The sequence below is a fragment of the Dasypus novemcinctus genome, chromosome 24 (genome assembly GCF_030445035.2).
Source record: "Dasypus novemcinctus isolate mDasNov1 chromosome 24, mDasNov1.1.hap2, whole genome shotgun sequence".
In the NCBI taxonomy this organism is placed as follows: domain Eukaryota; kingdom Metazoa; phylum Chordata; class Mammalia; order Cingulata; family Dasypodidae; genus Dasypus; species Dasypus novemcinctus.
The window spans coordinates 1,831,481-1,856,736 of NC_080696.1; the positions used below are offsets into that span (position 1 = coordinate 1,831,481).

General features: G+C 40.1%; 1 protein-coding gene and 1 pseudogene across 7 annotated transcripts in view; one reads left to right on the plus strand and one right to left on the minus strand.

Moving 5' to 3' along the window:
* The window catches only part of PTPRA (protein tyrosine phosphatase receptor type A), a 173,525-nt gene that overhangs the window by 40,737 nt on the left and 107,532 nt on the right, over positions 1-25,256 (plus strand). For 3 of the 7 annotated variants that reach the window (XM_004469139.4, XM_023591910.3, XM_058287447.1), the window contains one exon: positions 8,311-8,383. In XM_004469139.4, coding sequence (XP_004469196.1) covers positions 8,351-8,383 — 33 coding nt within the window. In that variant the 5' untranslated portion in view covers positions 8,311-8,350. Of the gene's footprint in view, positions 1-8,310; positions 8,384-8,750; positions 8,828-25,256 lie in introns of those variants that run through there. The other 4 variants (XM_071211506.1, XM_071211507.1, XM_071211508.1 and 1 more) reach the window with 2 other exon arrangements.
* LOC139437521 (arylamine N-acetyltransferase 1-like) lies at positions 11,871-12,723 on the minus strand (annotated as a pseudogene).

The window sequence follows — 25,256 nt, forward strand, 5'->3', positions numbered from 1 at the left end:
GTTCGTGCATGTTGTCGCATGTATCAGAATTTCATTCCTTCATGCATAATATCCCATTGTATAGATATGCCACAATTAGTTTATCCATTTATCTGTCAATGGATATTTAGGTTGCATCTACCTTTTTTGCTCTTGTCAGTAATGCTGCTATGAACATGATAGACTTTTTCCCCCCATGGAGGCATTTTATTTGCGTGTATGTTTTACATCCCTAGAAGAAGAATCCCAGGACTTTTCCTCTTTGTGTGCTTCCTTGTGGTCATGCCAGTTGAGGTCATCAGTACAGTGAAACCAAACTGACAGGATGGGAGCAGATTATTCTGCCATTTTTCTAGATCTTTGGGCTACATATCAAATCTGGAACAAATCCAGATTTGTTTAACCTATCTGTGAAGTTCACTACAATTTTCCCAGCTCTGTGATCTTTAGTGATTTCAACTTCACCATTGTAACCATGCCTCATCACCACAGTTAGAAACCTGATACTGACTTTGGAGCACGGCCTGGTGAGAACCTGGCATTTGCCTCTCTTCTTGGTATTGTTGATGTTCTTGAGAGCATCAGCCAGGACGTTAATGTGTGCACCATTGTGGTGGCACAGAAGGATGGCCCAAGGAGGGTAGGGTGGGCGAGCGCATGGAGTTAGGGGCTGATAAGACTTTTTTTTTTTGGAGAGGACCTTGTACATGTGAAGCATGCACTCAGCCCTCAGCTACTGAGCTACACTTGCTCCATTAGACTTTTTTTTTTAAGATTTATTTTTATTCCTACTCCCTCCCGTTCCCCCTTTTGCCTGCTCTCTATGTCCATTTACTGTGTGTTCTTCTCTGTCTGCTTGTATTCTCATTAGGCAGCTCTGGGAACCAATCCTGGGACCTTCTGGAGTGGGAGAGAGGCGATTACTCTCTTGCACCACCTCAGCTCCCTGTTCTGCTATGTCTTCTTATTTTCTCTCCTCTGTGTCTCTTGTTGCATCATCTTGCTGCACCAGCTCTGTACCTTGGTGGGCAGTTCTGCGCTGGTGGCTTTTCCCGCACAAGGCAGCATTCCCATTCAAGGCGGCTCTCCTGTGCAAGGCCGCATTCCCACACGGGCCAGCACTCCACATGGGCCAGCTTGCTGCATGGGCCAGCTTGCCGTCACCAGGAGGCCCTGGGCATCAAACCCTGGACTTCCTATATGGTAGATGGGAGTCCAGTTGGTTGAGCCACATCTGTTTCCCCCAAAAGGGTTTGAATAATGAGAAGGATTCCACAGGAGGGTGGCTGGCTTTGAGGATGGATAGGGTCACATGCCCAGGAATGCAGATAGCCTCTAGGACCTGAGAATAGCCTCTGGCTGACAGGTAGTAAAGAAACAGGGGCCTCAGTCGTATAACTACAAAGAACTAAATTCTGCCACAATGAACTTGAAAGAGGTCCCTAAGCTCAGATGAGATGTGCCTAGCTGGGATTTAGCCTTTCTGAGATCTTGAGTAGCAAATCCAGCCACACTGTGCCTGGACTTCTGAACTCTAAATTTATGGTAATGTTATACCATACTAGAAAACAAATACATTATCCCAGGATTGTGAAGATTTTCTCTTGTATTCTTGTAGTTTTAGCTTTTACATTTATATCTCATCTTTCAACTTAATTTTTGTATGTTGCATGTGGTTAAGGGTCAAAGCTCATTTTTCCACATGGTTATCCATTTGTAGACAAGATTGTTTTGTTCCTATTGACTTGCCTTGGCATCTTTATAGAAAAATCAGTGGATTGAGTATGTATGTCTCTATTTCTGGGCCCTGTTCTGTCTGCTTTACACTCTTGGCACACTCTTAGGGTCACTGTCAGGTAGTCTTCCAGCTTTGTTTTTCTTGATCAGAATTGTTTTAACTATTCTGAAGTTCTTTGCATTTCCATGTAAATTTTATAACCAGCTTGTCAATTTCTACAAAAAACCTGAGAATTTGTTTGAGATTGCATTGAATCTGTAAACAGGTTGGGACAAATTGACATCTTAACAACATTGTGTCTTTTGATCTATGAACATATTATAACTCTCCATTTATTTGTCTTCAGTTCGTCAATGTTTTGTAGCTTTCAGTGTACAAGCCTTATGCATCTTTTATTAAATTTACTCCTAAGTAATTCATGTCTTTTTTTTTACCCTTTTATAAAATTTTTTCAAATTTCAATTTCGAGCGGTTCATTGCTAAAATAGAGATATATAATTGATACTTATTTATTTTATATTGATCTTGTATCCTACTTTGATAAGCTTACTTATAAGTTGTGGTAGATCCTTTCATAGATTTTATTTTATTTTATTTTTATTTTTTAAAAAAGATTTATTTATTTATTCCTCTCCCCTTCCCCCCCACCCCAGTTGTCTGTTCTCTGTGTCTATTTGCTGTGTCGTCTTCTTTGTCCTCTTCTGTTGTTGTCAGCGGCAGGGGAATCTGTGTTTCTTTTTGTTGTGTCATCTTGTTGTGTCAGCTCTCTGTGTGTTCGGCACCATTCCTAGGCAGGCTGAACTTTCTTTCGCGCTGGGTGGCTCTCCTTACGGGGCACACTCCTTGTGCGTGGGGCTCCCCTATGCGGGGGACACCCCTGCATGGCACGGCACTCCTTGTGCACATCAGCACCATGCATGGGCCAGCTGCACACAGGTCAAGGAGGCCCAGGGTTTGACCCACAGACCTCCCATGTGGTAGACGGACGCCCTAACCACTGGGCCAAGTCCTCTGCCCCCCTTTTGTAGATTTTAAATGTTTTCTATTCACAATCTCATATTCTGTGGAAATAATGTTGTAGAATTTGAGAGAGGTTCAATTATTTGCGTATAGAGAGGCCAGGTCTCAGGAATGATTTTGAGAAGGAAAAATGGTTTATTGACGGCCGGCCAGACTCGGGAACTTTCTGTTTCAATCCCGAGCCCCAAACAAGATTTTTGAGTCCCTTTTATACAGAGAGGAAAGGCCAAATAGTCCTTTTGTTTCAGTTCTCAATAGGCTTGAATTAGCATGTATCTTCCACATCCTAGGTAAGTTTTTAGCATGGACTTCGTACATTCTAGATAAGCTTTTAGCACATTTGGTTTGCATTTTCCCTGAATATTTAAAGTTTATAGAGTTTGCATTGGTAAACTGTTTCCTGGGACTGGAGTGATTGCCATGGTCACCAAGGGCAGGACTGCAGCCTCTCATCATCCCACACCCACAAGTCAGGACAGTTTAGGTTAAGGTTATCTCTGAAGAGACAAAGAGCCTCCCACCCATAGCCCACATCAATAAAGACAGTTCTGCTGCTACTTTTCCAACCTGTCTTCTTTTTACTATATTTCTCTTGCCTTGCTTGCTCCACTTACTAGGGCTAGTGATGTTCCCTGTTTAGGGGGGAAATATTCAGTGTTTCACCCTTAAGTATGACATGAACTGTTAAGTTTTCATAAATGACCTCTATCAGGTTGACAGAATTTCTTGTAATTCGTAGTTTGCACAAAGGGTCCTTTTTTGGATTATTTAGATTATAGAAAGAGAGAATGCAAAGTGACCTTGCTTTCTGAACTCAGTGATTTACAAATTTTAGTTCTCCATTTATTTTCCTAGATCAGGGAATGTGTTTCTGTATTTCTCTGTGCAGCATTTTGGGTAAGTTCTTCAGATATATTTTCCAGTTTATTAATCTTCTTCAGTTGTGTCTTCTCTAGTGGTTAAAATATAGAATTTTACATTTCAGTGATTATTCTGGAAGTTCCATTTAGTGTTTTTTTGTTTTTTTTTTTTTTAAAGATTTATTTATTTATTTAATTCCCCCCCCTCCCCTGGTTGTCTGTTCTTGGTGTCTATTTGCTGCGTCTTGTTTCTTTGTCCGCTTCTGTTGTCGTCAGCGGCACGGGAAGTGTGGGCGGCGCCATTCCTGGGCAGGCTGCTCTTTCTTTTCACGCTGGGCGGCTCTCCTCACGGGCGCACTCCTTGCGCGTGGGGCTCCCGCACGCGGGGTACACCCTTGCGTGGCACGGCACTCCTTGCGCGCATCAGCACTGCGCATGGCCAGCTCCACACGGGTCAAGGAGGCCCGGGGTTTGAACCACGGACCTCCCATATGGTAGACGGACGCCCTAACCACTGGGCCAAAGTCCGTTTCCTAGTGTTTTTTTTTTAAGAAGTGTTTTATTATGATTTTGATGCTTTTATCACTTTTAAACATGCTTATTTAATAGTCTTTATGAGACTATCCTATTTTCTGAATCCTGTGCATTTTGTGTTAAGATTGCCTTTCCACAGTGGTTTTGCTTCTGTGTCTACCAGATATGCAGTGGCATCTGTCACCCTGGACAGGTTTGTTAATTTCATCTGGGGGTTCCTAGATTATGTGATATAGTAAATTTAGACCTCAAACCCATATGAAGCATATCTCTGTGGTTCCAAATTTTCAAGGGGAGCCCTTTTCTTTTCTCATCCACAGCTCAAACTGAGGTAGATAAGCTTTCCAATCACCTTGTTCTTGCAGGTGGGTTTTTTTCTAGTCTGTTTTCATGAGAACATACTTTTATGTTCTCAATGCAAGTCCTCAGTGCAACTCCTAATCTTTCTCAGGAGACTTTTCTATTTTTCTCCTGCTTCCTGCCTCCTCTCGTCCACCTCCCTGGTTTACTGAGTTGTCTCAACAAATGCCCCTGGACCACTACAGAGATCAGCTCATACTTTGCTCTAGCTTTGGTTCAGTCTTTGTTTCAGGTCACTGGCAGGTTTCCCTGCTTTCTTGAGCATTTAGCTAAGCTCTTCATAGGTTGTTAGCATTAATCCAGCATTTCTAGATTTTGGTAACTGGAGAGTTTTCACCTTTTCTAAACTGCTCTTTTACTTGATTAAAAAAAAAGATAGAATACTAAATGTCAGCCAAAATATAGTATTAAAATGACTTTTTACATATTTATTGAATTTCTATTTTTAAATGGCAGCTCCTCTTTAAGAAAAGATGAGGAGCCTATTTTTCCTTTCTGTTTCCTGAGAAGAAACAGGCAGAAAATGGGTAAATAGCAAGACCACTGGTTGCTTAGTAAGCGTGGGACTTCCTGGCAATGGCTTGGTTAACAGTAGGAAATGGAACCGTGGTAGTGTCTCTAATTTGCTGCAAGGTTTTGTTTCTTGACTTTGGGCTAGGAGGCTCTGTTATATTCAGAAATTGTTCTTCCAACATACTCTATTCAGTTAGACAGTCATTGTAAAGCCCCTTTGGCTGTATACATTGCCCAATACTTAGGAATTTTTGCAATTATGTGATTCTTATGATACAACTCAAACAGGGCTTTGAAACTTTCCTTCAGCTCCTTCGGGAGGAAGCCCTTGTCCTCATGTGGCTGTTGATGTACACTGGTTGTTGGCTGCTTTTCAACCAGGGGATGAGAACATAGATTTTGGAATCAGTTGTATCTGGGTTTGAGTCTCAACCCTGCCACATACAAATTGTGGAAAAAAATTTTAATTGCTCTGGGCCATGATATCATCTGTAAAATGAAGCATCTGTTTCCTGTGCTTGTTTTGAAGATGTTAAATAATGTACTTTATACAGTTTGACATAGTGCCTAATGCATAAGTACTTAATAAATGGCAGCTACTATTATTATTATTTTTATGATTATAATCCTTTTTTTTTTTTTAAGATTTATTTTTTTTAATTTATTTCTCTCCCCTTCTCCCTCCCCCCCGTTGTCTGCTCTCTGTGTCCATTTACTGTGTGTTCTTCTGTGTCCGCTTGTATTCTTATCAGCAGCACTGGGAATCTGTGTCTCATTTTGTTGTGTCATCTTGCCGCGTCAGCTCTCTGTGTGTTATGCACCACTCCTGGGCAGGCTGCACTTTTTTCGCTCAGGGCAGCTCTCCTTATGGGGTGGGACATCCCTGCGTGGCACGGCACTCCTTGCACGCATCAGCACTGAGTGTGGGCCAGCTCACCACACAGGTCAAGAGGCCCTGGGTTTGACCCCTGGACCTCCCATGTGGTAGGTAGACACGTTATCTGTTGAGCCAAATCGGCTTCCCATATTGTTGGTTTTTGATGGGTTCTAGTTATTTCTTATTGGTAATCAACCTCTGTTTTAGCATCTTTCAAGATTTGCCCAAGTTGGTTGTTTCAAAGATCCAAGCAACATTCCCTGGCTTTGAGATTATATGATAAGTGTACCCTATATTTAAGAATTAATTCCACTTGGGATTTGTCTTATAAAAAGAGCATCACATTATGTGCAGAATTGAGGGATGGATTTTTGGAAGGATTTGTTTGAGTCCCATTTCAGTTGTGGTGGTGTTGAAACTGTTGGAACTTTTAACCTTGGTGATCTTTTGAGGCCTGCTAGTACCAGGTGTGTGAATTGCAGGGAGCTTAGTGTGACATCCTCATGACTGGGTTTGTCCTCTTTAAAGATACCTTTCTCCCTTGGTGTTAGAAAGTGACTTCTCAGATACAAACCATATTCTTGTGCACAATTTTAGTGTTTAATTCAAAATTAGCTTTTGCTAACTTCAGTGCCTTCTGTAAATCCCTTTTAATTTTTCTGATCTTGCTTTTTAAGAATATACGGTGATACTATGTAGGCATAAGTGAGATTCTTTTCCCTTTGTGAAAATTCCAAATCGAAATCTGTGGGTTGTTTTTTGTTTTTTTAAAGCTCATTTCTTTCACGCAATACCAATGAACAGATCATGAATATTAGAATCAAGATTTAGATTACTACGATTTAGAAAGTTGTTACACAGGGTGTTTTCATTTATTGTGTAGCAGACAATCTAGGTATAAGAAAGAATTCATTCTATTAGTAAAAACAGCATCATTTTATAAAAGACATTTTTGTTCTCAAATCAGAATAGGGAAGAGGATTTGGCTCAACAGATAGAGCATCCACCTACCACATGGGAGGTCCAGGGTTCAAACCCAGAGCTTCCTGACCCATTCAGTGAGCTGGCCCACGCACAGTGCTGATGCGTGCCAGGAGTGCCCTGCCACGCAGGGGTGTCACCTGCATAGGGGAACCCCACGCACAAGGCGTGCGCCCTGTAAGGAGAGCCGCCCTGCATAAAGAAAGTGCAGCCTGCCCAAGAGTGGCGCTACACACACGGAGAGCTAATGCAGCAAGATGACGCAACGAAAAGAGACACAGATTCCCGGTGCTACTGACAAGAATACAAGTGGACACAGAAGAATACACAGTGAATGGACACAGCAGACAATGGGGTGGGGGGAAGAAATAAATAAAAAATAAATCTTTAAAAAAAAGAAATCAGAATATGAATATTATATTTACAGGGACGATGTTTTCTCTAAAATCTGACCATATTGTCCTGTATATTGTTGTAACTATTCATATGGTATTAAATAGTGTTTTGCCCTAGCTTTTCAGACTGTTCCTCAGTTTTCAGTGGTTTTAGGCCTTCTTTGATTATTTCTCCATTTGTTTGTAGAAGCTATATGCAGATGTTAAAAAGAAAAAAGGCAACACTGATCCTATGAGTGCATCATCAAATGCCTTGAGTTATTTTTTCTTTCTCATAAAAACTAAGTGAAATAAATTATTTTTGAACATATTCTTTGGCTTTGGAAAGCACAAAAAGGCTTAGAAAACAGAAACTCAGTTATTGACCAATTGAATAATAATAGTCATTATTACTTGTACTTAATAACAAATCTGCTCCATGTCTATCTGAGCCTTTATTTAATGCATTTAAAATTTTGCTGTGCTTTTCTTCCTTTAAACCTCATATCAGGTTCAAGAATAAGCTAAACTTAAAAGGAGCCGATGTTTTAGAATAAAGAAATATCCAAATTAGTAGGATATACCAGTGCCTTTCATAGTGGTCGGGTTTTTTTTTCTGTATTTTGTACCAGGGGTAAGACTTGGTGCTGTTGACATTTTGGGCTAGATAATTCTTTGTTGTGGAGGATTCTCTTATTAATTATAGGCCTCTACCCCCTAAAAGCCAGGAGCACCCCCTTCGAAATTGTGACAATCAAAAGTGTTTCAGACATTACCAAATGTCCCCTGGGGGACAAAATTGCCCCTGGATTAGAACCACTAACCTAATGTACATAAACAATCCTTGAGTGAATAGTCCAAGTTTTGGAACAAGGCAGGAGTGCGCCATCTTGCCTCCGCTGGAAAAACCTAATCTTTGCTTGAATTCAGTTTTTATGAGCTCTTCGGTGATCTGAACTGGCTATTTACGATTGAGTTTTGTCCTGTGGCTCTTCTCCCTGAGAATAATCCATGCATGGTATTTAAATATGGCTGCTTTATCTCTCTGAATGTTCTTCTTTTCTTTGGTTGCAGGTGGCACAACTAGAAAAAGATATTTATGGAATTCCAATGAATGGAGATGGATGATGCAGTTCAAATAACTAAGGTAATGGAAATAAAAGCGCAATTGTAAGGGGGCTTTTCCAGCCAACTTAAAGCTAAAATTAGGTTCTTTCCCACTCCATTTTTTTTCTAAATTATGAGTTGCTTATTTTTTATGATTGAAAACAGTATAATGGTCATCCTTAAAGACAGTGGTTCTCAACCTGGTTTTGAATCAATCACTAAAAGAGTTTTAAGACCAAAATCTGGATGCCTTACACCTATTATGTTGACTTGTTTTTAATTTTTAAAATTTTTAGTTTTTTCTCCCACCCCTGCCCCTGCCCTGCTGTTTTTGCTGTCTGGGTCCATTCGCTGTGTGATCTTCTGTATGTATTTCTCTTTTTTGTCTTTTCATTTTTCTCCTCTAGGATTCACCAGCATTCAATCCTGGGGACCTCTGATGTGGAGAGAGTTTCTCTTGTCATTTGTGCCACCTCAGTTCCTGGTATCAGCTGCACCTCACTTTGACTCTCCCCTTTGTCTCTCTCTTGTGTCATCATCTTTCCTGTGGCTCATTTGCGCAGGCACTGGCTCACCACACGGGCACTCACGTGGGCACTTGGCTCACCACGCAGGCACTCATGCAGTCACTCAGCTCATCGCATGGGCACTAGCTTACTGCACAGGCACGCTTTCTCTTCTTTTTCGCCAGGAGGTCCGAGGGATTGAACCTGGATTCTCCCGTTTGGTAGGCGGAGGCCTTATCACTTGAGCCACATCTGCTTCCCTGTTTTGTTTTTTAACTTAAATTTTTAATTAGAAAAGTTGTAGGTTTACAGAAAAATCGTGTAAAAAAATACAGCATTCACATTCCCTCCTAACCCCCCATTATTAATACTTTGCGTTAGTTGTGGTACCTTTGTTATAATTGATGAAAGAATATTATAATTGCACTAACTATAGTCCGTAGTTTACATTAGGATGTATTTTTTCCCATATACCAGCCTATTATTAATACTTTGCATTAGTGTAGTACATTTACTATAATGAAAGAATTTTTATAATTGTATTATTAACTACAATCCATCATTTACAATAAGGTTCACTGTTTTCTACAGTCCTGTTTCATCATTTAATTTTTATTCCAATAACTTACATATGACCTAAAATTTTCCCTTTTAACTATGTCCACATATATAATTTAGTGCTGTTAATCACACTCACAATCTGTGTACCATCACCACCATCCATTTTCAAAACTTTACAATCAACTCAAATAAAAATTCTGTACAAATTAAGCATTAACTCCCTATTCCCTATTCCCAACCCAGTCCGCTGGTACCTTATAGTCTAGATTCTGTGAGTTTGCTTATTCTGATTATTTCATATCATTTTGGTCATACAATATTTTTGTCCTTCAGTGTCTTGCTTATTTTACTCAGCATAATGTCCTCAAGGTTCATCCATGTTGTTGCATGCATAAGAACTTCATTACTTTTTAATGCTGAATACTGTTCCTTTGTATGTATATACTATATTTGGCTTATCCATTCATCAGTTGATGGACATTTGGGTTGCTTCCATCTTTTTTTTTTTTTTAAAGATTTATTTATTTATTTAATTCCCCCCTCTCCCCTGGTTGTCTGTTCTTGGTGTCTGTTTGCTGCGTCTTGTTTCTTTGTCCGCTTCTGTTGTCGTCAGCAGCGCAGGAAGTGTGGGCGGCGCCATTCCTGGGCAGGCTGCACTTTCTTTTCACGCTGGGCGGCTCTCCTCACGGGCGCACTCCTTGCGCGTGGGGCTCCCGCACGCGGGGGACACCCTTGCGTGGCAGGGCACTCCTTGGTGCATCAGCACTGCACATGGCCAGCTCCACACGGGTCAAGGAGGCCCGGGGTTTGAACCGCGGACCTCCCATGTGGTAGACGGACGCCCTAACCACTGGGCCAAAGTCCGTTTCCCGCTTCCATCTTTTGACAATTGTGAATAATGCTGCCATTACCATCAGTGTGCAAATATCTATTGGAGTCCTTCCTTTCAATACTTTTGGGTGTATACCAAGTAGAGGGATTGTCAGGTCAAATAGGAATTCTATACTTAGCTTTCTGAGTAATTGCCAAACTATCTTCAATAGCAGCTGCACCATTTTACATTCCCACCTGTAATGAAGGAGTGTTCCTGTTTCTCTGCATCTTCTCCAACACTTGCAGTTTTCCATTTTTTTGTTAGTTTTATAGTAGCCATTCTAGTGGGTGTGAAGTTGTATCTCACTGCTTTTGAGTAAATTTCCCTAATAGCTAATGATATTGAGCACCTTTCAACATGCTTTTAAGAAGTCATTTGTATATCCTCCCCCCACCCCCTTCTGTTTTGCTGTGTCCATTCACTGTGTGATCTTCTGTGTCTGTTTCTTATTTTTTTGGTCTTCTTGTTTTCTCCTCTAGGCTTCACCCGGATGCGATCCCAGGGTCCTCTGATGTGGGGGGGGAGGTTCCCTGTCACTTGTGCCACCTCTGTTCCTGGTTTCTGTTGCGTCTCGCCTTGATTCTCCCATGCATCTCTCTTTTGTTGCGTCGTCATCTTGCTTTGTCACTTGCCATGTAGGCCTGGCTCACTGTGCGAGCACACCCTGAGAATCGAACCCAGGTCCTCCCATATGGTAGATGGAAGCCCAGGCCCTTGAGCCGCATCCGCTTCCCTGTATATCCTCTTTGGCAAAATGTCTGTTCAAGTCTTTTGCCCATTTTTTAATTGGGTTGTTTGTCTTGTTAGTGTCGTAAAATTTCTTTTTATATTCTGGATTTTAAGCCCTTATCTGATATGTGGTTTCCAAGTATTTCCTCCCTTTGAGTAGGTTGTCTCTTCATTTTCGTGATAAAGTTCTTTGAAACACAAAGTTTTTAATTTTTATGAAGTCCCATTTATCTGCTCTCTTCTGATTTGATCCAGGTACCAGAATTATCCCTCATGTGTCATTTTTTCTTTTGTTGTTTGTGCTTTGAGTGTAAAGCCTAAGAAACAACTGTGTAACACAAGATCCTGAAGATGCTTCCTTACACTTTCTTCTAGAAGTTTTATAGTCCTGGTTCTTATATGTAGGTCTTGAATGCATTTTGAGTTAACTTTCCAATGTGGTATGAGATAGACGTCCTCCTTCACTCTTTTGCATATGGAATTCCAGTTCTTCTTCCACTGTTTGTTGAAAAGACTATTCTTTTCCAATTGAGTGGACTTGACAGCCTTGTCAAAAATCAGTTGGGAGTGGATGTGGCTCAAGTGACTGAGCACCTGCTTCCCACATGGGAGGTCCTGGGTTCAGTTTCCAGTGCCTCCTGAAAACAAAAACAAACAACAAGCAAACAAATGAAAAATCAAGTCAGGGGAGCTGATGTGGCTCAGTGGTTGAGTGCTGGCTTCCCATATATGAGGTTCAGGGTTCAATCCCTGGCCCCAGTACCTTAAAAAAAAAAAAAATCATTTGGCCATAGATGTGAGAGTCTGTTTCTGAAATAAAGATTATTTTTTGTTCTTTACCCTAAATGATAAAAAAATCAGTAACCATGTTTGGGGACAAGTTTTCTCTCCAAATAAATATTAAAGAGATTCCTCAGCGCTCTCAGCACCCTCTACTTCATCCTCAGTAGGGTCTTAAACTCTTCCAGGTCCATATTTTCATTATAATTGAATCTTCTCTGGGTTGGGGGTGAAGCCCACTAAACAGTGAACTCCTTCTGGTGTCTGCAAGGAACAAAAGCATTTGCTTATAAATACAGATGCTGGAGATGTCTGAAGAAATGTATTCTCAGACTTGAAATCTTCAGTTGTTCAAGGTTCTAGAATAAAAGAGTAAATTTTTTGGTATTTATTTTTTCTAGGAGATTAGAATTTAAGAAAGTCTTGGTTTGGAATGTACTATTCTCTTCTGATTTGATTCAGGTACCAGAATTCTCCCTGTTGTGTCGAACAGAAGATATAAGGTACCTGGAGTTGATCTTTCTCAGATAGAAAGCTCCAGAGGCTGCCACATTTGGTAGGATCATCCAGACCCCGCATCCATCATGTATTTTCTGCCACCAGTGGTCACCTGTAACAGGAGGTGAATTATCCTGTTGCTGTATTTACCAATTAGAGTGTTGTAAATGTAACCTCCTAAAATTGTGGTCTGAAAACCCATTGTGGTCAGAGAGGATTGACCTGAAGACACCACCCACCTCAGTTCTTCCTCACAGCTTGGCCATAAATGGCCTCTAAACCCAACTCCATCTCTTCCCCACAATGAATGTTAAAGTTCTCAAAGGGAATGGCTTAGAGCTGGCACTGAAGGATGTCAATTGATGTTTCCAAATCCAATTTCTTTCTAGAATTTTTATAACCAATTCTTTCAAAATATGCTTCAATACCCATGATCTCCTAGCTCCACTAGGATCTGCAACCAGGAAGAATGCCTCTAATAGGTTTTAACTCCCCATTTACCCTGTCTTCTCCCTCGCCCACCAACTCTGACATCTTGTACTCTTTCTAACTCTGTGAACTTGCGTATTCTCTGATGCTTTCTTTGTAGCTACTATGGGACTTAAATTTAACATCCTAAATCTCTAAGACTCTCGTTTGCTTTGATACCATTTTAACTTCAATAATATACACAAACTATGTTCCTATACCCTTGTGTCCCCCTACCATTATGTAGCTCTTGTTACAAGTTGCATGTTTATAAAAGCCCAAAACCACTAATTATATTATTACATTTTATATATTTGCCATTAGATCCTGTAGGAAGTAAAAAGTAGAGTTACAAACCAGAACTACACTGGTACTATCATTTATTTTTACCCATGTTGTTACTCTCTCCAGAAATCTTTATTTCTTCATGCATCTTCAGTCTATTGTCTGTTGTCCTTTCCTTTCAACCTTTAGTTTCTCTTGGGCTGGTCTAATGTGATAAAATCCTTCAGCTTTTGATTATCTGGGAATGTCTTAATCTCTTCCTTAGTTTTGAAAAACAGTTTTGACAGATATAGAATTCTTGGGTGGCAATTTTTTGTTTTCGACACTTTAAACACATCTTCCTACTCCCTTCTTGCCTTCGTGGTTTCCAATGAAAAGTTGGCATTGAATCTTATAGAGGCTCTCTTATGCTACATTTTGTTTCTCTCTTGCAGCTTTCAGAATTGCACTTTGTGGTTGGCATTAAGCAGTCTGATTAAAACTTGTTGTGGTATAGATCTGTTAGGTTTTATCTTATTTGGTGCCCATTGAGTGTCTTAGATGTGTATATTCCATTGGATTTGGGAGGTTTTCAGCCATTATTTCTTTGAATATTCTCCCCATTTTTTAATCCTTCTAGATTCCTGTATATTGATACTCTTGTTGGTGCCCCACAGATTCCTCAGGATCTGTTCACTTTCCTTCATTCTTTCTGCTCCTCAGGGTTGATGAATTCAGTTGTCACAGCTTCTGTCTCACTGATTATTCTGCCCTCCCCAGTCTGCTGCTTAGTACTTCTAGGGAATTTTTAATTTCTGTTACTGTGTTCTTCAGCTCTGTTTTGTTCCTTTTCATAATTTCCGTTTCTTTATTGATAATTCTCTTTGTGTTTGTCTATCATTTTCCTGATATCCTTTAGTTTTTTGTCCATGTTTTCCTTTAGCTCTTTGAGCATATTTAGGACCATAGTTTTAAAAGTCTTCGGAGTGTTCCGCATCTGATCCTTCTTTCATCTTCTCTTTTGCCTGGGCCATCACTACCTGTTTCTTTGTATGTTTTTCAACCTTTTGTTGAAACCTGGACATTTTTATGTTTTAATGTGTTATTGCTGGAATTTATACTCTGAGGCAGCTGTTCCTAAACTTGTATCCAGCTAGAGTTGATGGACTTCCTCTTGAATGCTAGGACCTAGCAGAAAAAAGAAAAGAAAAAAAAAAACGAAGGAAAAAGGAAATAATCTTTCCCAGTCTTTGCCATTGTTCTCCCTCAGACCTTACCCATACAATGAGTTTAGAGAATAGTTCCAGGCAAGAATGTAGGCACCTCTCTCATCCTTTCTGTGCATGTGTGGCCCTGGGTGAGTGCCCCCGATTACAGAGGTATGAATGTCCTCTTTTCCCAAGGAAACAGTTTCCTTACAGTTAGGCACTACACTGTATGCCTTAAAGCCAGCAATCCCTTGCCCAAGGCAGGTCAATTTGACTCTTCGACAGTGTTGTATAGGAGAGCTCTGTATACTGCCTTCTACATGCAGGCAGGTTCTGGGAAAACAAGTCCCTTAGGCTATCATCAGACAGATTGGGTCAGGTGTACTTGTGCCCAGTATGTGCAGGAGGGTTACCAGAGAGCTGAGGGGCTAAGGTGAGGCAGGCCAGGATGCCATGAGATCCTACCACTTTTAAGTAGTCTGTTTCTTGGTTCAGTGCTTGCCCTGCTACTGCAATCCTTTAACTATTTTCTAGTTTTGAGAAAGATGTTTCTGCATTTCTTGCTGGTTGTTCAAAGCTTCTGTGGGGGATGGAACTGTGAAACATCTCACTCTGCCATCTTGATCAGAGCAGGGCAGGGCAGGGCTCTATTTTATTTTATGAATTTATTTGGAAGCAGTAGGAAGCCATATGGAGCCTAAATTGACCAATAAGTTGAATAATACACCCCCAGGTGTCTAGGCCAAGCTGTTATGACAATTACCACACAGTGGGTTGTTTTAAACAACAGGAAATTATTGACTCACAGTTTTGAGGCTAGAAGAAGTTCAAAATCATGGTAACAGCATGGCTTGCTTTCTCCCTCAAATCTGTAGCATTCTTGTGCCTGGCTGCCAGCAATCTTTGGGGTTCCTTGGCTTGTGTCTCCCTCTTTAGGTTTCTTAGAATATATCTACTTCCTGTCACATGGCAGTATCCTCTCATTTCATCTGCTCTTCTGGTTTCTGCTCTCTTTCTGTATATTTTGTATATTTTAATTATATTTTAAACTCCTTAGAAATTATTGTTTTATATGTTTGGCATTTATTTAAAACTACACACATAAACTACTATTTTTTTCTTCACTCTTTTCTGAATTCACTTGGAGTTATTTTCCTTTTGCTGAAAGGCCACCCTTTAGTAATTTCTAAGTGTCATTTTCCTGGTAATGCTTTCTGTCAGGCTTTTTTGGCCTGAAAAAATTTTTCGTTTGTTTTTTAAGCCATCTTTGCAGGTAACCTACTATAATGTCTTTTTCTTTCAGGCTGCTTCCATTTTTTTCTTTAATTTCTTGGTTTTCAGAAGTCTTACTATAGTGTATCTAGATGTAGATTTCCTTTTTATTTTTCTGCTTGAGGTTCTTAAGACTTCTTGAATCTGTAGTTTGCTATTGTTTTGTTAGTTTTGGAGCATTTTCAGCTTTTTTTCCCTTCAAATAGTTTTCCTGTCCCATTTTCTTTTTTACTTGGGACTCAAATTACATGTAGGTTAGATCATCTTACTGCATCCTTTATGCCTCTTATCCTCTGTTCTGTATTTTTTATCCTTTGCCTGTCTCGTTTTCATTCTAGATATTTTCTTCTGCTCTGCCTTCCAGTTCATTAATTCTCTATTCAGTTGTATTTAACTGTTTTTAAATTCATCTGTTGTGATGTTTATTTCAGTTATTATCTTTTTCCAGTTCTAGAATTTATGTTTGGTCCTTTTTTTAGATATACCATTACGGTTTTTCATAGCACTGATTTTTAGCTAAAATTCTTAATACCATGGAATTATTCCTGCTGTCTCTTTCCTGCTGATCCTCGTGGTATCCTGGTTCCTCATGGATCAGACATTATATTTAAAAGTTTTTGAAGTAATTAGAGGCTACAATAACATGTTTTTCTAGAAAGGATTACCTTAGCTTCTGACAGGTGCCTAGGGGTCTGGGATCATTTTAATCCAGCTTCAGGGCATGATATATTTTTAAGCAGGATTGTTGTCCCTACAAAGACTGGTTGACTTCAGCCTTATTACTAGGGTACAGTTTTGGTAATGCAAGCAAACATGGATCTCCCAAGCTAAGCTTGGCATCATAGTGCTCTCCCACCCTGGCTATGGTTCCTCAACTATGCTGCCTCCCTGCCGTGAGACTCTTAGAAGTCCTGCACAGGTACTGAGTCTCAGCTTTTTCTGAGCTTATCACCTTGAATTTACCATCTTTCCAATATCATTGTTGGTAATTTTTCACAGTCTTCAAGTCCTGCTTTACTTGTTCTCAGAAATCCTCAGGCTTATGGTGAAATCTCTACTAGAATATAAGTTCTGTAAGGGTAGGAACTTGGTTTTTTTCACTGTTATATGTCCAGTACCTGGAATAGTATGTGCTCAGTAAGCACTTATTGAATAAGGAATTGTCATAAAATGAACTGGGATGTTCTTATGTTTCTGTTAATGGTTCTATTTTCACATTGGAATATGGGTTTAAATATGTGTTCCTTCCTTAAGTTGAATAGAAATCAGGTGTAAAATTTTCTGAGTCTTGTTCTTCTCTTGGAGGTAATTCTTAATTTTCTACTTTGATTCAAAATTATTAGCCTGTTGAACTTTTTAATTTAAGTAAATTTTGATCCTTTGTTTTAAAGAAGCTTTATTTTTCTTATCAGTATCAGAATAAAGTATCTTATTTTAAAGTGCAGTTTCTCATAAATACACTAGATAATATAAGATTCCAAACTGTGACCACCTTCTCACAGGTCAGCTATGCCACCTGTCCAGTGATGTTGGTGATCTGGAGAGAATTGACCCATAAGTGTCCTAGGTATTTTAGCATGAAGTTCTTTGGAGAGTCAGATTTCTTTGGCCTGACACATTAGTTGTGCAGAAATAAATAGTCAGAGTTGGGGGTAGCTGAGAGATGCAAATTTCCTTTTCCCTGGTCACAGTAATCTCAGCTTTCTACTTGCCGCTGTACAATTTTTAAGAAGCGGAGGTGGGAAAAAATGTTAAAAATTAAATTCATAATATTGTTAAATGGTGTAAAAATAAAACTATATAGTAAAATGTAATATTAAACAGAAAAATAAAAAAATAAGTTGAAATGATAAAGTACAGCAGTTAGGCATAGTAAGACTTGGAATTGACTTTGCAAATGCAGAGGTTCACAGTTTACAGAAGAATGGAGAGGCTGAGAATGAGTGAAGAGGTAAAAGTTGATGTTCAGAGATGTGATTGCTATATATGCACAACAATTAGAAGAGAGAATAGAAGAAATAAAAAATAAAATACCTAGAAATAAACATTTCAAGTAATGTACAAGGTCTGTGAGAACATTTTAAAACACTATCGAGGGGCCATTTTCAGAGTTGATAGAGATTGTTAAAGTTTGTGTGTGTGTGGTTTTTTTTTTGAGGTAGCAGGACCAGGGATTGAACCTGGGACCTTGAATGTGGGAGGCCAATGCTCAACCACTGAGCCACATCGACTCCCATGAGTTGGCTCCCTTGTCTGTTTGCTCATTGTTTTGCTTGTTTGTTTTTGCGCCTTTGTCTTTTGCTCATTGTCTGCTTGTTTTTTTGTTTTTTTGTTTGCTTTGTCTTTTTTTTGCTTGTTGTCCTCAGACATTTGTCTGCTCGTTGTCTGCTCATTATTTTTCCTCATTGTTCGTTTTCTGTTTTGTTTTGTTTTTTAAAGATTTTTAAATATTTATTTTCTCTCCTCTCCCCCCCTCACCCCTGTTGTCTGTTCTCTGTGTCTATTTGCTGTGTCTTCTTTGTCTGCTTCTGTTATTGACAGTGCCACGGGAATCTGTGTTTCTTTTTGTTGCGTCATCTTGTTGTGTCAGCTCTCCGCGTGTGCGGCACCATTCCTGGGCAGGCTGCACTTTCTTTCACGCTGGGCGGCTCTCCTTATGGGGCGCGCTCCTTGCACGTGGGGCTCCCCTACGCGGGGCACACCCCTGTGTGGCACGGCACTCCTTGCGCGCATCAGCACTGCGCATGGGCCGGCTCCACACGGGTCAAGGAGGCCCAGGGTTTGAACCGCGGACCTCCCATGTGGTAGATGGATGCCCTAACCACTGGGCCAAGTCTGCCGCCCCTTGTTTTGTTTTATCCTTTAGGAGGCACTGGAACTGAACCCAGGACATCCCATGTGGGAAGGAGGTGCTCAGCTGCTTGAGCCACATCTGCTCCAAGGTCATTAAGATTAATGCATTTTGTTGGCAAGGATAGAAGGGAACAGACATTCCCATGAAGCTGATGGGAATGTAAATTGGTACAGCTTCTTTGGAGGGCACTTTTCAATATCTATTAAAATCACTAGCAATTCTATTGTTTGAATTTATTCTACAGATAAACATGTATAGATGTGAAAAGACCTATGTATAAAATATTGTTCATTGCAACATTGTTTTTAAAAAAACAACAAAATTTGGGAATCTACTTTAAATGTCAGTAGAGGACATAAATTAATTGATAGGTACATCCATACAATGGAATATAATTTTTAAAGATGAGTTTTTCGTATGTTAGTCATAGAACAATTTTTAAGGCATATTAAATGATTAAAAAAAGATAAAATCAAGGTGTCTAACAGTGTGCATGGTATACTACCATATGTGTGGGGAGAGAAAAGGAAATACATATTTAATGGTATATCTATGGAATCTCTGATAACTGGTTGATTCCTGTGATGAGAGCTGAGTATTTAGGTTGGCCAGACATGGAGAAGATTTACTTTCTACTGTGTACTCTTTTGTACTTTTTGAATGTTTTGCCCTGTGTGATTCCTATTCTAAACATACAGGTAGACAGATTTAAAGGAGATCTGTAAGAATCCTTTATGATGAATTAAAAACTCAATAGGTGTTTTTTAAGTTAAGGAAAGAATCAATAAAATCAATAAGAAAAAGAGGAAATACTAGAAAGGAAAAATGGAGGTCTGAAGGAAGGTACTTTGGGCAGTTCAGTTTCCCTGAATCACAGTCCACTGTTGAGATAAATATTATCCTGGCAAGTGAAATTCCAAGAGTTGGGTGGTCTGTGACACCTTTCCCACCTTGGGCCACTCCCTGGAACACTTGTTACTTGTTTGTTATTTGTGCAGGGTAGGTCCTGTGGACACAGTAAGTATGTTCTTTGATTCATGGAGAATAGAATCCTGATTATAATTGACAGGTAAATATACATTGAATTAATATAATATATTCTCTGAAAACAATGTATAGGCTGTTGTGGTAGTGAATATTGGAATAAGGAGTGAGTGAGAATGGTCCTACCATAACTAATGGAATAGGTTTTGTTTAAGCTGCGACCTGGCTGATGAGAATTGCACAAGCTTCCAGGCAGAAGCAGTTGCCAGTGTAAAAACTAGATGACAGCGAAAAAAGTGTGTGTGTTTATGTGTGTATGAGAGAGAGTTGAGGCTGATTTAGAACTATATTAATGAACTCTGGTCATACCCCCCCTCTCCCACCCCATTTCTCCCATTTCACTTCTAAAAGATTGATGGATTGGAAATCAATGAATCTAGATTCTGGATTTAGCTCTGCAATTTTGGACAAGTTCCCTAATTCTTCATTCAGAGTAAAATGGAGAGCAGTAGAGAGGAAGGGGAGGAAGGAGAGGGCAAACATGGAGGTGAACTGGGAAATAGGGAAAGAAACACTTGAGGAGAGAGAGCATGTTAAGTTTCTTCATATTCCTCACAAGTGTTTGCAAAATTTAGGAGTTATTGTAGGCTAAATACCTGTTGATTTAGGAGGATAAGAACATATCAGGAAATTTTTTAAAATGGGACATTGATCATAGAAGAGAGGAATGAGTTGAGAATTTTCCTTTATTACTCTATTTAAAGGAAAGGGAGCATATAAATCAAAAGGAAAAAATGTTATATTCATATACCTTCTTAATGATAAAGATTTTATTGACTAACCTGAAATGTCTTAGGTAACATTAGAAAGGTAGGTGAGAAAACACATAAGATGTGAACTCCTTGAGGGTAGGACCTCCTCTTTCTTTTACATCCATAGCTTTGCACAAGACAAAGACCTTAGTTGAACAAATGAATATGTGGCGTTCTGCTTTGAAGGAAGTAAGGGCTGTTAATACTTTTTATATTAGTCAGGGGTGCTGATGCAAAATACCAGAAATCTTTTGGCTTTTGTAAAGAATATATATTTGGGGTAGAAGGTTACACATACCAGACCATAAATTATAAGTTACTTCCCTCACCAAAGACTGTTGTCACATGTTGGAGCAGGATGGCTGCTGACGTCTGCAATGGTTCAGTCTTCCTTCTCCTCTTAAAGCTCTGTGAACCCAGCTTCTTCCTAACTCGGGTGTCGGTTGGTATAAGGCTCATCTCTCTCTCCTGGGGGCTTGTTTCTTTTGGGGTCAGCTGCTCAGTTCTCTTCACAAGGTCAGCTATAGACTATCAGGCTCATCTCTCTTCCCTGGGTCTCTGCCATGTCTAACAAGCTTTTTCTCTTCCCTCTGTGTTCTGTGTTCTCTGTATATTTACTTTCTGGGACTCCAGCATCAAAACTTAAACTCTCTCCTCTGCTGTGTTTTTTCTCTGTGAGTCCCTGTCCTCCAGGGGTTGGGGACTTGACATCCTACTGATATGACTGAATCAAAGCCTTAATCATAACTTAATTAAGTAAAAGTGAAACCTCTGAATCTAATACAATCTAATATGCCCAGAGGAACACACCAGTTTACAAACAATATCTATTTTTGGAATTCATAAATATTATTAACCTGCCACACTCCACCCTCTGAATTCCAAAAAGACATTGTAATATTCAAAAAACCTTATTTCAGGGAAGCAGATGTAGCTTAACTGATAGAGTGTTTGTCTACCATATGGAAGGTCCAGGGTTTGCTCCCCAGGGCATCCTGACTCGTGTGGTGAGCTGGCTGAAGTGCAGTGCTGCCGCACACAAGGAGTGCTGTGCCAAGCAGGGGTGCCCCCACATAGGGGTGCCCCACGCACAAGGAGTGCGCCCTGCAAGGAGAACCGCACCGCATGAAGAAAGCACAGCCCGCCCACAAGTGGTGCCCCACACACGGAGAGCTGACACAGCAAGATGACACAACAAAAAAGAGGTGCAGTTTCCCAGTGCCGCCGGATAATGCAATCGGATGCAGAAGAACACACAACGAATGGACACAGAGCAGACAACAGGGGAAGGGGAAAGAAATAAATAAAATAAATCTCTTAAAAAAAAAAAAACCCTTATTTCAGGAGCAATACTAAGTACAATATCATATCACAATCAGTTTATAGAAATACAGTTTGTCTTGGAGCAAAGTCCAGCCTCGCTGTAGACCTCTGAAACTTCAAGAACCATTTATCTGCTTCCAATATACAAAGGGAGAGACAAAGGATAAACATTTACATACCATAAGGAGAAATTGAGAGGGAGACATGAGTCACTGGTCCCCTACAGTTCTATAAACCTGCAGGGCATACTTCATTACATGTCAGAGTCTGAGAGTTATTCTTAAGATGATGGTTTCTTCTCCTTAGGGCCTCATTAGGACTCACCCTTTCCATAGGCTTGCCCAATGGCCATTTTCTTGGTTCCACCCTCATCAAGCATCTGGGTGGTGACCAAGCTTCACACCTCACCCTCCACCCTCCACCCTCCAAGAGTGTTGAGGTGATGGCCACACTTTACCCAATATTGGGGATGGAGTCTCAATCCCCGTAGTACAGTGAAGTGAAGACAACATCCTCCCTAAACTTAGGCATACAGGCCTAACCCTTACAGAGCAATGAATTGGCGACCTGGCCCTCCCTAATCCATGGGGGACAGGCCCACCCCTCTCAGATGTTTTGGGTGTCGACCTTACCCTCCCTAATCCTTGGGGAATGTGCTCTACCCTCTTTAAGTACTCTGGGGTGGCAGAAGTCTCCCTGAACAGTGGGCAGAAATGTCCATCCTCTTCATCTGCCTGGACAAACTTACCCTCTCTGTCCACATGGGTGAAGTTCCTTTCTTGGCCCAAGGAGGTGTCTTAATTCCAGATCTCAGCTTCCAGGGTTTTCCTCTTAAAGTCATTTTCTCTTCCATATCTCCCATCGATGTCCCTTTTAGTCCATGATGTCACTGGTTTTGTTCATACAGCTCTCTCAAGAAGCTTGTCAGTTTAGCATGTAAGAAACAGGGGGCTAAGCCATCAGACAGTAAGACTTTCCACAAGTCTTTGCTAGATAACTGCATCTTCAGTTCTGATTTACAAGTTCCAAGTTTAGTTAAGTCATCAAATGGGGCACTATCATCTGGGGGCTTGATATCCAGAGGCTTGAAATTTCCAGAATCAGTTTCTGGTTTCATTGTGCCCAACAGTTCAGTTCATAGCTTCTCTCTCTTGTCTGGCATTTTACTATAAGCTGCAAGGAGAAGCCAAGGCCCATTCTCTGAGTTTACTTTGGAAAATTCTACAGCTAAATTCCCAGGCTTGCCATTTTCAAATTCTTTTTCCATCAACATCAGGATTCAATCTTGCTAAGTTCTCTGTGATTTTAAAACACGGATCTCCTTTCCTCCTGTTTCCAATAATACTTTCATCATTTACTTCTAAGGCCTTATAAAAAGTCTCTTTAGCATCCATATTCCTACCAACAGTCACTTCAAAACAATCTAGGCCTTTTCCGTCAAGCACCTCACAATTCCTTCAAAAATATCCCTTACCCATTTATAAAACTGTTTCAGCATTTTGGTCATTGCAAAAGCACAACCCCACTCTCCAGTACTGAATTCTCTATTAGTCATCCAAAAGAGTATTGATGCAAAATACCAGAAATCTGTTGGCTTTTATAAAGGGTATTTATTTGGGGTAGAAGCTTACAATTACCAGGCCATAAAGCGTAAGTTACTTCCCTCACCAAAGTCTGTTGCCACACGTTGGAGCAACATGGCTGTTGATGTCTGCAGTGGTTCAGCCTGCCTTTTCCCTTATAAGGCTCCATGGGCCCCGCTTCTTCCTGTCTCTGCTGTAGGCTGGTTTAAGGCTTGTCTCTCTCTCCCAGGGACTCGTTTCTTTTGGGGTTCAGCTGCTCAATTCTCTTCACAAGGTCAACTGTAGACTATCAGGCTCAACTCTCTTCCTTGGGTCTCTGCCATATTTAATGAGTTACCTCTTCCTCTGTATTCTGAGTTCTTCTTCTCTGTGTATTTGCTTCTCAGGGCTCCAGCATCAAAACTCAAAACTCCTCTGCTGTGTCATTTTCTCTGTGATACCCTGCCTACCAAGGGGGTGGGGACTCAATGTCACACTGACGTTGCTGAATCAAAGCCTTAATCATAATTTAATCAAGTAAAAGTGAAACCTGGATCTAATACAATCTAATATGTGGAGAGGAACACCAGTTTACAAACATAATCTAATATCTATTTTTGGATTTCATAAATAATATCAAACTGACACACCTTTCCAGACAGGTTTACCAAAATCCATTTGTTTTTACATGAATTACAGAAAAAAGAAGATACTTCCTCTTATATTAATAACCCAAACTTCTGGTCTGATTGGTGGATCAGAGAGTTGAAATTTCCTCAAAGCCCAGTAGTCAGAGAATGCATTGTTAAACTGAGGTAACAATGTAACAATGGTTATATACCTCTCAGGGCTTCTTAGGAAGTATGTTCTGTCCTTGACTACAGACCCTAGGACTTGAGTTGATATTTGAGAAGAAACGATTGGAACTTAGTAGAATTATGTGCCCTGTATCTTAATTTTCCCAACCATTATATAAGGTTTTTCTTTTTCTAGGAGGAGGCTAGTATGGAATAACAATTAATCTCATCAGTAAAAGCAAAGCTCTAAGTAGGTCATCTGGCTTTGCTTCTGGTGCTCTACATTCATTCTGGTAATAAAAGAGCCTTTCATGATTTTGCTAGCCTTTCATCACTGCCAGACTCTCCATAAGCACTGTGAAGGAATTATGCCACTGCCTACCCTAGCCTGTTTCATAGATGCTTCCATAGAGTATATGCTGCACTGTATTTTAGGTCTGCAGGGATTCTTTGCAGACATGGCATTTCATGAGCAAGATTCTTTCCAAATGATATTTCAGTATTGATTGGTATCGTAGCCCCAGAGGCTAGTCCCTACAAGCATCTAATAGATACTGTGTCTTCTGTAGCCTGTTTTTCCCCAAATTATTAGGTAAAAATTTGAGAAGTATTTACATTATTTATATGTCACTTGCCTATCAATTGGATAGAAGGTTGATGAGTGCTTCAAATAACATACATACTCATAATAAACTTTTTAAAACAAATCAACTTTATGTATTATTTTTTTTCGAAGGTACTGGGAATTGAACCCAGGACCTCATCCTTGGGAAGTAGGCGCTCAACCACTGAACTACATCCATTCCCTGCAAGTCATCCTTTTTTTTTTTCATTTTATTTCTTTTTTCTTTTTTGTGCAAGTGAACCTTATTGATACATGTTAATAAAGCATACAGTTCATTCAGAGTGTACAGTCAGTGGTGTTCAGTATCATCACAGTTGTGCTTTTATAACTCATTCATTATCAGAGCATTTTCATTATTCCAACAATAATAATCACAAACACTCATCACCTCTCACTCTGTCTTTGCTTCCCTTGCATAAAAGAAGATAATCAACACTGAAATAGTTATTTTGACTTTTGCCGGCAGGAATAAAGGAGAAAAGTGAGCATGGAATTTTAAAAAAAATTAATTTATTAAAATATATCACTCATACATAAACATATATAAATAATAAGTATATAGGGAAGCAGATGTGGCTCAAGTGATAGAGCTTCTGTCTGCCATATGGGAGGATCCAGGTTTGATCCCTGGGGCTTCCTGGTGAAAAGGAAGAGGAGAAAGTGTGCCCACGCGACGAGCCAGTGGCTGCGTGAGTGCCCATATGTGAGCCAGTGCCCACGTGAGTGCCCATGTGGTGAGCCAGTGCCCTGTGCAAGCGAGTCACGCAGCAAGATGATGACACATCAAAAGAGAGAC